Below are 12235 nucleotides of genomic sequence, written 5' to 3' on the forward strand. Positions count from 1 at the left end.
AAACATGTTTTCCAAAGATCAAAGGGCGTAAATGGAAAAATACAAGCTTTTATGGTAAGGGGCAAAAGATCTATGTATAAATTTATCATAATAGATGCAAACCAATGACTAACAAGTTTACATAAAATATGAGAATGTATACATTGGCTACACAGAAATCGACAATCTACAAATGCGTTAAATAACGACCCAATTAATGCAAACCGACAATCTAAAAATGCTTTAAGTAACCGATCCAAACCAACAATATACATGCAGTGAAAATCAATAACTAATAGTATAGATGGATAAACCAATTAAGACCCAAACTAACTGTTGGGGACTTGCTCTCAAATGCTATGAATTAAGAACAAGGCAACATAAAATGTTAAATATCAATGCCCTTCGTCCTCTGAAGCATTATTTCCTCAAGGATATGCTTCGGAGGACGAAGGTTATAATAGCAGAACTACGAAGATTATACCTTCGTAGTCGAATTTACAAAGATAATATGAAATAACGTAAGACATCGAGCATTAAAAAACAAGTGAATTGGAAATAAATAACATCATTTATTTACTATATATAAATTTAAGATGTTCAAACATAACATTTAGATACATTTATACCTTTGCCTTGACAAAGGATAATTTCCGAGTGATGCTATCGTAATTGCAAGAAAGCATGAACAGTAAAGGAATACTGTTCACTATTTATAGGCACAGGACACAGCCTGTGAGGAATTACAATCATACCCCTCACAAAAGTTTACAACAATGACTCGAACTCTCATGGACTAAAAGGTCATTCTATCTTTAAGTCGGTTTGTAATCCCGAAGCTTCACGAAATGGCACCTTCGGCATCACGTACGAGTAGCTTCAGCCGAGGCTGTTTCTTTCTGCAGGACCTTCGGCGACGAAGCATGGTCCCAACACTAACCATCCACACATTTAACATGCAACAAGTACTACAATCTCAATAAGCAAGTGCTTAAAGCAAGTTTAATAATATAGCCGAATGCTGACTGTAAGGACCTTTGTAGGGTACCTCTTAGCCCATTTGTATAGTGGTTGGTTCTTCCCTATTAATGTATGAAGCCACCTATCTCTCTCACAAATTTTTTGGTTCTTGTGTCTAAGCCCATTGTAGTTTACAACTTGTTTTTCTCTCCCTCTCCTCTTCTCTCGCATCCACCTAATCATTTAGCCGGCTTAAACTAGCTCCAAGAGACCCTCTAAAGGGTCATGTACTATAAATTGTAGAGAAGATTCCCGTCATCTACTCTCTCCAGCAGTATCCTCTAAACGTTCCTCTAAATTTAGAGGATGTTGCTGGATCATCTATATGTATAATTTCTCTCTCCTCTCCTCTATCTATCCATTTAATACTTTAAACAACCAGTTTAACAAAACTAAAATATGTACAATATATTTGAGAGTATGACAAATATGTATGTACAAAAATCAACAATTAAAAATAACTCTAATATAGGTATTTGGGTATAATGACATGATTTAGAGAACGTTGTTGGAGAGGAAGAAAATATAGAGGATGAAATCTTTTAGAGGAGATTGTAAAGGATATATATAGAGGACGTTGCTAGAGACAATCTTACAACCTTTTATTATACTTCTTTGGATGAAAATGTCTTACTTAAACTCTTTTTAACTTCTTTGGATGAAAATGTGTTTATGCAGTAGCAAAAAAAAAGTAGGAAACTCCAATATATATGTGAAAATTTTAATCTTGATCTAATAAGTTCCCTATAGAAACCTCCGAACAGTCCAACTAGATTCATGAAAGCCTGATTAGATTAATTAACTTAAGTTGTTCGTCTCTAGCGCGCATCATCACGTAAATTTTCTTGTAACACAAATAAGAGGACGACATGGAGGGAGAGCAGGGAATCTAGCGCTGTGTCATTCGAAAGAACTCCCCAGTTTTGCTGGCAAAAGGCTTCCGTTTCAACAAATGACGGGCAACGTGCCAACGCCGTCCAGTTGTGGGGTGGCTGCAGCATCCTGCGGTCCTGCCAATGCAAGGCGCGCCCCATGCAAGTTTAACGTTGCAGGCTTGCGCATGTAGACATGCAGTAGTGGAGCTCAAATTGTGTGATGCTAGCTTGTACAATGCTGCACTAGTTTAACCGCTAGCGGCGTGAGGATTATGCAGCTGACTCACAATATTATACAGTATTGATTAATTATTTTTTTTGCATAGAAAAAGGGACCTAATTAATCTCAGAAAAGAATTATTTTTTTTTCCTTTTCGTAGTACAGCAGCTTGGAATCCTATGCCCTTTTTTTGTGCTTCTCCTACAGACTATAGTCTTATGCATTTAAAGAATCACACAAAGAAAAAAAATACCTTCTATGCCGTCTGATTCAAATTGTAAGTTTTTCTGACTTTTTTTAAATACATAGCGACGTATGTAGACATAATGTATGTCTAAATACATAGAAAAAACTGTATAACTTTAGAAAAAACTATATTTTATAAGAAAAATAGATAATGAAACTAAATCTGATCGAGTTGAAGACAACTCGAACCTGGGTGTGGTCAGTGACAGCCACACTTCCCAGCCCAACAGTAAAGCTAGCTGGCTCTATAAAATGACCACCTCCGTATCGTATATCACCTCAAAATTCACAGTAGCCAGATCCAGCAGAATTGAGTGACAGGCTCAAACACAAGCTAGAAGATAGGTGCTTAGTGAGTTAACCAGTGGGATGTCGCTGGAAGATAGTTTGAAGAAGAGGGTGGCCAAGTGCCGCAGGGAGTATGACATTATTTACAAGCAGGTAATCATCGGCTGGTTGGTCACTTAACTAAAATCTGCTTCACTATGGTTCATTGAATAATACGATTTCAAGAGAACGGCAAATAAGAACTGAGTGTACTAAACCTCCATAAACAGCTACCGGTGCTGCTAGAGAAGATGGAAATTCTATTTCCTACGGGGAAGAAGATGGAGAGCTCCGAGCCGGAGGTAGGCAAATGGTCATCATCTTCTTTTCTTTTCTTGTTTTTTTTTTACTTCCCAGCGGTCTGTGAACCAGAGAAACACACAGAAGAGATGCCCTACGCTGAACCATATATACGTAGGCAACTGAGTGTAATCTAGTACTAATTCGTCTCTGGATCTTCCTTGCTTCTGAATTCTCGATCGTCTCAGAACAAATCCGAAGCAAAGGGGGAGCCGGTCGACCCGCTGCGAGCCATGACGCCGGCAGAAATAGGGGAGCGCTACAAGGATCTGGCGGACACCGTCAAGGGATTCCTCAAGGATCTGGACGAGGCCGAGAAGGAGATCGTCGCAGGCACGAGCCAGGCGGCAACGCCACCTGCTTCAGTGGAAGACCAGTAATAATCAAGAGCAGCAGCAGCACAACCGCACAAGGAGAGGGAGGCCTGGATCTGCATCAGGAGGATCATCATCCCGTCTAATAATAATTACTCCGTATTAGTTTCCTTTCGTCAGTCATGTTTCCCAGTTTGTTAATCATCTGGATGTTGGGTGATAATTTAGCTGTTCTGGTGTGTTGTGATTCCGACCGAGTCGAGCAGGTCGTAGCTAGAGCGTGTGTTCGTCGGCTGTATGTATCGCTTTCGATCCGTGGAATCGGTCGGAGTACACTGCCTGCTATATGGTTGTTTATGTTTATGATTCAGATTATCCTTACTGATGATGTGCTGACTGCTGAGTGGAGAAACAAGGTTCAACCGGGCGAAGACCATGCGGCTTATGCATCTCTCGCGTCCTACTGCACAAACGGTTAATTATTAGGGCCTAAAACGAAGGATTGTAAACATGCCACTTAACTTTTGCAAAATTAGATAGTTAGTTCATTTGGATGGATGCCACTGACATGTTTCTAATTAACCCTAAAAGAAACAGGTACAGCCGTGCAACCCAGTTTTCTTTTGCCATGTTTACTGTGCCAATCTCTCGTTGATGTTTCCAGCTCATATATACTCGTCGTTACAGACTAGAACAACTGACTAGCTGTTTGGTTGGGGCTTTTAATTTCGGCATGTAATCAATTCACTGTACAAACTGATCACGCTGCTTCTCCTGCATGCTTGGTTGCGTCTGACTGTAATGGGATACGGCCAGTACAAGTGCCGAAAGACGCTCAGCAAGTGCTACGGCGGTTTGGGATGCTACCATATATGCCACCCACGCACTTAGCACACCATTAAGAGCGTTTAGGAAAAGTCTATGAGAAATAATCCCAACAAAATTATACATGGCAATCATCCGTGAAGAACCACGATGGTACAAGGAAAGGTAAAATGAAAAGATAGATAAACCAACACTGTAGAAATTTAAGCTTGAGCGACAACCTGTACAACGAGAAACCAAGAATTAAGGAGACTGACGGACATACAACTATTTACGCAATGATTTCTCTTTTTTTTTGTTTCTCCTCGCACAATCTTTCGTTCAAGCTAATTTTGCGCGCTCAGGTATGATCGCATGTTCTATCAATCCGTACTTTTGTTCGAATATTTTATGCAATTCATTGGGGTGCGTGCGCTTAATACTTGCGTCATTTCTAGTTTGTGGTCAACAAAAAGGCATCTCCTCAAATAAGTGACGCCATTTTTTTTTCTAATTATATGAAAATATATCGGGCACACCACTAAATTAGAAACAGGAAATATCTTTATTCATAAGTTATTGTATAAAATCGTTTTCTGAGAGCCAAGCATCTTTCTGTTTTAACATCTAAAATAAAAGAAGTATTTTGTATGATAAAATGACTATATGGACATGAGTTGGATTTGCTCTAGTAAATCTAGCTAAGAGACAAAAGGTCTTGATATAGTACAGTAATATAGTAGGACCTGGCCTCTTTTAATGTGGACAAATTCCCAGATTTTAAACTCTATTACTCCAGACATAACAAATAAGTCCTAAAACATCCCCAACATAAGGCCTCCCCTAGAGAATTCGTTGGTACTCTCTCCATTCAAAAATGTTGATCGTTAGTTTTTTTCAAGTTAATTTTCTTTTATTTTGGTCTAGTTTAATACACTCTATACATTCTAAAACATCCCCAACATAACGACCTTTGCCACCACATGTTTATAGGTAAGTTTTAAAGGGTAAGTCCTTCATAAAAATATAGATACTTCTTCGAGTAGGAGTTACATCTCCTATTGTCTCACCTACCGTCTAATATACTTTTTGTGTAGACTCAATCGTTGTGTTGCAATTGTGTGGCTAAGGTAGACCCATATAACTAGAGTTTCAATCATAGGAATCTTTACTCTCTCGTTATCCTCCTACCTAGTTATACCTTGCTAATTATCTTGAACTATCTTTATCTTGGCTTATTTCAACAACTATTTTTATCATAATTTGATTGCTTCTACAATAGTTGTTACTAAGTTTAGTAAACATAAAGATCTCTAGCTACCGCTTTTCCTTGGGTTCAATAAAGAATGATACCTTGAAATACTCCTTAGTGAAGTGCTATAAGTGTATTCTATGTGCTTGCAGAATTATCTGCTTGAGCATAAGAAATACTAGCATTAAGAAAAAGGCCAAACCAACACTTTTAACAAATGTAACTTGAAAATTTGTAATTATAAATGTAGAAATGGATAAGCAAGATAGTCTTTATTTTCGTAAGAAGGTAAAAAGTCAAACTACAATTTGTTAGCCAATATATTTGAATTGGCAATCTATAAGTTCTCAAAATGGGATTTGACAATCTACTAAGGCATTAATGAATTGGTGAAAATCAACAATCTACCATGGTGTATTGGGTTCATAACCATAACAAGTAATTAGTGGATCGATTAGTGTGTATATGTGTACTACTTTGGTGGTTAGCACTCAAGACATGGAAGATTTATCCTACTTTATTTGAGCACATGGCCCCTAATCTAGCATCGAGTTCTTTATGTTGGAATGCTCAAATGAGTTATTACACACACAAAGAGAGAGGTAGTAGAAGAGAGGTAGCTAGTTCGAATCTAGGGTTTGTTTCTCGAATCAGCTTGAATCAATGTCTTCTTGTCCATAGGAGCCTATGTCCCAACTTATATCAATCAGGGGCTAGGGAGTAAAAGGATTTGTGTTTGTTATCTTCCTTGGTTGGCATGTGAGCTCAAGGATTTTGTGTTTGTAACCTAGAGTCATTGGATGTGTTCACATCGTCTCCTACATTATCATGGTCGGTAGCATTGGAACCATCCTAGATGTCCCGTGTAGGGGTCTAGAGTTGGTCATCAGATCATAGAGATGTTGTTGTATCTCTCTTGGATCTACTCTCCTATTGGCATTCATGGCATGCCAATGAAGGAGAAGCCTCCTCCAGAGATATTACCATGTTGTCCTGCACCCTCATCTATTCCTTAGGGCAAATAGACCTCATTTTCTTCCTTGTCGTGTTGTGTCACACCCTAGAAGTAGCTAAGACAAAGCCTCATAGGATCAAGGAATAACAATGTGCTAGGGCCACAGTAGTTATGACTTCGTTCACATGTTAGTCTCCTTATGCCTATCAAAAGATTTCTAGCATCATCATAGGATGAGGGTTGACCGAGATGATAGAACATAGCTCATTTCTATCGAATCACCTTTAGTATAGTCATGTGCATCAGTGCTGAAGTTTTACGTAGGCCTATGTCGGGTTCCTTGGGAGCACCTAGATTCTTAGATGAGGGATGTGTTCCATGTTTTGGCCAAAGGCTTCTTTCATCGGTCAGGACATCTTAGGGCTATATGGGCCTTTCTCAATATCTAGCGAGGGCGCATGAGCATACCCACTGGGTGTAACCCCTAACCAATTAGGATAATCATCAAGGTGTTAATCAAACCTTTATATATGGTGATAACATGATATTTTTGTAACCCACCTTATGTATTCATCACATGGTATTAATAAATGGTTTCAAAGTGACAACTTGTAAATGCTTCAACAAAGGGAGGAAACCAACTATTTATAAGTTCGTTAAATGATTCGACAATTTGCAAAGAAACAAATTGTACAAATGGACAAGCAAGATAATATTTGTCGTGGCATGGTGAATAATAAACAACAACTTTGTTAAGCAATATATATAAACAAACAGTATATAAGTTCTTTAAATGAAAATCGACAATATACCATAATGTGTCAATGAATGGGTGCAAAATGACAATCTACCATGTCGTTGATAAATGGTTGCAAACGTTAATGTGCTAAGCAAAGGATGAAAACGACAATCGACAAGTTTGTTAAATGAAATATGACAATTTGTAAAGAAATAATGTACAAACGAACAAGCAAGTTAGTCTTTGTATAAGAGGGTGAAATGACAAACAATAAATTTGTTAATCAATATTTTGTGAGGCGACAATCTACATGTTCTCGAAATGGAAACCGACAACCATGTATGGGTGCAAACCAACAATCTACTACCATGTCGTTAATAAATGGTTGCAAAATCCTAATCCATAAATGTGTTTAGCCAAGAGCGAAAACCGACAAACTATAAGTTCGTTAAATGGAATACGACAATTTGCAAATAAAAAATACACATATGGACAAGCAACATAGTCTTTGTTATAACATGGCGAAAAGGAAAACTACACATGTTTTAAGCAATATATCTGGGCCGATGATCTAGTGCTCATTCTCAAAATGGAAACCGACAAATGTATCGTGAAGTGTTCATAAATATGTGCAAGTCGACAATCTATCGTGGCATTATTAAACGGTTGCAAATCGATAATCTATAAATGCATTAAGTCAAGGGTGAAAACCAACAAGTCATTCTTATGAATCTAAAAAAGATAAAATGACTTATATTTTAAAATAGACGGAGTATTAAAAAAACGCCGAGACGGGACAGTACGACAACATCGAGCAACTACACGAACAACTTTAAAAAACCGGTCTGATTTACTCCATTATATTCTTGACATGACTCATTTTTTCGTTATTAGTGGTCTGATGTATATACACTACTATTTATTTTCCCAACATTGTTTTGGGTTGTGAATGCACGAGCCGTTGACCTACTACTATTGGTCGTCTTGTGACCCTGCTTTGATAAGCAAATTATCTCGTTGAGTGTGTACTGTGAGTAAAAAACATGTTCGCTCTAATCATAGGTTCCACCAGCTACATGAATTTGACCAAGGGAAATGTAGCTGCCACCGCCGCCTCATCGGTCACAACGAGCGCCGGAGGAAGCCACCACCTGGACCTGATCAAAGACTCCAAACACATCGCCAATGTTGGGGACTTGCTCTCAAGTGCTATGAGTTGAGAACAAGGCAACACAAAAATATTAAATGTTAATACCCTTCGTCCTTCGAAACATTATTTCTCTTAGGATATAATGATCTTCAGACGAAGGCCATGAAGGACATACCTTCATCATCATGGAATACAATAAATAAAAGAAGAAGAAAATGACATATGGAAAACAACATAAACAGTCATATGGCATTATCATCATATTTCTCATTATATAATCATGGAAAAACATGTAAAATATTAAATTACAAAAGTACCTTTGGCTGGACAGAAGACAAAAGTACAAGCGTGACACACAAACGAGTACAAGTCCGCGTGAACAGTACGTGGGTACTGTTCATCTATTTATAGGCACAGGACGCAGCCTGTCTAGAATTACATTCATGCCCTTTATGTTTACTATTGACATTAGAACAATCTATCGAGGACTAAATAGCCTTTTCCCTTTTAAGTCGGTTCCCTTTCTTGCCGTTATACCGAAGCTCTCTTGCGCGTAGCTTCGGCGCTGCGTCAATCTTCGTATCGTTCGTGCTTTTCATACTGTGTGGTTCTGATCCAAGTCCGAAGGCACCTGTTCATATATTACACTCGGGAAACATTGTTAAATCATGTTTTTGAGGACCTTCGGAAGACGAAGGCCCCCAATAGTAGCCCCTCGCAATATTAATTTGTTAGAATGACGAATTCAGATTGCGACATGGACGAAGGCCCTAAGCCGAAGGTCCGAAAAAACACCTTTCCTTTGCTAGAATAGCAACAGTTAATGACAGACGGGGCCCTCCAACTTGGGGCGCACTGGGCGTATAAATAGGAACTCACACCAACTGCACTTGATACAGTGCTTGTGCCATTTGCCCTATTTTCTCAATTTTATAACTTGTGCTTACTAGCGCTTGATAGCTTTCAAGCTTTTGAGCTTCGATTTGAAGGACACGTTTTTGTTGCTTCCGAAGGGAAGATGTCTCAAGACAAGAAGACAGTTGCTGAGACGAAGCTAACCAAAGAGGAGAAGCTCCTTGAGGAGAAGACTGACGAATTTGTTGAGTCAATAGCAAAAACAAATACAGAGAAGATTACTCAAGAGATACTGGAAGGCTTGTCTGAAGATACTGATGATAGCGACAGCTATGATGTGGAGAGTGGAGGCGAAGACTCTGAAGATCGGCCCTGGCGACCAAGTCATGCAGTCTTCGGGAAATCAACTATCAAACAGAGTCATCTTGATAATATGAGAGGAAGGTATTTTCGAGATATGTCTATTGTGAGGGCTGACGTAGATAGGGTCGTTCCTGCTCCCAAAGAAAATGAAGTTATGATCTTTCGAAGCTTCTTCAAAGCTGGACTTTGGTTTCCGTTGAGCAGATTTGTTGTTGAAGTTTTAAAGACATACCAGATTTTCCTTCACCAGATCACTCCTAAAGCAGTTATTAGAATGGGGATCTTTGTCAGGGCTGTGAGAAGTCAAGGTCTAGAGCCAAGTGCAAGATGTTTTTGCAGTATGCATGAACTTTCGTATGAGACAAGGCCCTGGGGTAAAGGACAATACCATAACAATTTTGGTTGCTATAGCTTCGTTGCTCGCTCTGGCGCAAGCTACCCAGTGCCAACGTTTCGGAAGAGATGGCCCGGGGCCTGGGTGGAAGAGTGGTTCTATGTGAAAAATGATTTGAAGGCGAGAGAAGACAATAAAGAGATCATCATGCACCCCATCTGGTCCTGCTTTGGCCTCTGAAAACCGAAGGTAGAAATTGATGAGGCAGCCGAAGCATGCCGAAGGGCCTTCAACACAATTTGCTCTTTTATTGGGACAAGAGACTTACTTCAAGAATATATAGCCTACAGGATATGGCCACTTATAGATAGCTGGGAAATGCCGAAAGAAACCATCACTAACCCTAGCGAAGGCGACCTAGTTCGATTAAAATACACCTTCAGGTTTGGGGACAAGTTTGTCGAACCAGATGATGATTGGCTGAAGTGTATTGAAAATACTAGTGATGAGTTACTTGGAGTATATTCCAAGTCCGAAGATAACACATTATCTGCGGCCTTCGGGAGCCGAAAAAAGAAAAGATCAAATAGGGTTTTTGATGCTATTGGATTTGTGTACCCTGACTACTGCTATCCGCTGCGGCGACGGGGAAAGAAGAGGAAAACCGCTGCTTCTACCAAGGCTGCTGCTTTGGCCACTTTAGATGAACCTGCGCCGAAGAGCAAGAAGTTGAAGGTTCTTACCCATCGGCCACGCTATATTGAGCCGGCCGTGGTGCCTGAGTTTGGTGGAGAGACTTCTTCAGCCGCTGATCCAAAGGAGCCCATTCATCCTACGCAGAAGGCTGAAGAACCGGCTGCCATGCCGAAGGCGTCCTCAGCCGAGCTAGCTGAGTCAAAGACTGATAGGGATAAGGCCGAAGAACAAAAAACTGAAGAAGCAAAAAAGTTAGAAATTTTAAGTCCTTCGGCGGAAATAACAGTACCGAAGACACAAAAAAGTCTTGCGGCAACCCCAAAAAGAAAAAAGGACGGTAAATGTACTGGACGTGCTAGAGACAGTAAAGGCTTTAAGCTATACTTCTTCAGGGAAAATTCCCGAGGCTTCAAAAATGCAAACCGAGGCTGAGACAGAGCCGACCGAAACTGAAGCTACAGTAGAAACAGTAGATTCCAAACGCCCCTCTTCCATAAAGAAGGTTGTCGAAACTGCCAAAGCGCAGACTGAAGCTGATACTAGGCAGATAAAAGGTAAAGCTGCAATAATTGAGGCTGGAACCGAGGTCGAGCCCATAGTGCCTATTGAGACGAAGCTTGCCACAACCGAGCGGGGGGCCGAAGAAGTACCTGCAAATACTGATATAGCTTTTGAGAGAAATGCGGCCAAAGAAGCTGAATCCCTTACTCCCGAAGCACCTTCCGAAGACCTTGATTATGTCATTCGACATGCTTCGGGAAAAAGATTATCCGAGGAAGAAATTTTTGAAGCTAAACACTATGCCCGAGAACTGAAGTACCCGAAGGGGGCCTTAGTATTTAATGGTACAGATGAAGATGATTTCTTGTATTGTCTCCCAGACAATAAAGAATTATCCGTCTGTCGGGAGATGTCCAAAAGTATGGGTTTTCCGAAGCTCGAAGCTGGCCTTTGTGCTATGACGAAGGACGATATTGCGAATAGCCTTGCATACAACAGTCTGAAGGTACAAAAAGTTGTGAATTTTGAAGTTTATGAATTCTGTAATGAAGTCTTGTATTATCATGTTAATCCATTCATTCTTTCTTGTAGGGCTTAATACTTAGCAACGCCTTAAGGGCGCAAAAGAATGCTGAGGATGAGAGCTGCACTATTGCTCTCAACAACCTTCAAACAGAGGTTATCAGGCTGAGAAACGAAGCCACGGAAAAAGACAAGATTCTACTTACATTGGTGGACAAAGTAAAGGGGGATGAAGCTAACTTCAAGGCTCAATCTGAAATTCAAAAGAATGAGATTGAAGACCTTCGAAAACAATTGGCAGAAACCAAAGTAAAGTGTGCTGTTGCTGAAGCTGATCGAGATGCTAGCGAATATTGGAAAATATATCTAGAAAAAACGGTTGCAGAGATTCGCGCATCCAAAGAAAGATGTTTTGAAAAATCTGTGGAATGCGTGAAGAAGATAAAGGCTAGCTTCGCCAATGTAGGCGCCTAATCAAACGAAGACAACTTCATATGAGGTGACCCTGAGGGCGTTATCGAGTGGATCAGTAGTGAAGCCGAAGCTTTTGAGGAGATTTTGAGTGACCGCGGGGACGTCTGCGCATTTTTTGGTGCGAGAGGAGCTGCAGCCGTTCTGGAGAAGGTGGGTTGCGAACATGTAAAAACCTTGGCACAGGCCGACACTGCCTTTTCTGTTGACGATACGAAATACCCTTCGGCCGAAGCAAGTTTATTGGGCGGCAAATTTTTTACTGACATTTGGGAAAATGGCGGCCGAGCAATAGCTCATGAAATAATAAAG

General features: G+C 40.1%; 1 protein-coding gene across 1 annotated transcript; it reads left to right on the forward strand.

Annotated features, from left to right (window-relative positions):
* The first annotated feature begins 2616 nt into the window (after positions 1-2616).
* On the forward strand, positions 2617-3666 carry LOC100275058 (uncharacterized). Its single transcript, NM_001149252.1, is given in 3 exon segments — positions 2617-2781; positions 2898-2969; positions 3156-3666. Coding segments are annotated over 3 exon segments (336 nt in total). The 5' UTR covers positions 2617-2709; the 3' UTR covers positions 3348-3666.
* The last annotated feature ends 8569 nt before the right edge of the window (positions 3667-12235 follow it).

This window comes from Zea mays, chromosome 5, assembly GCF_902167145.1.
Source record: "Zea mays cultivar B73 chromosome 5, Zm-B73-REFERENCE-NAM-5.0, whole genome shotgun sequence".
NCBI lineage: Eukaryota > Viridiplantae > Streptophyta > Magnoliopsida > Poales > Poaceae > Zea > Zea mays.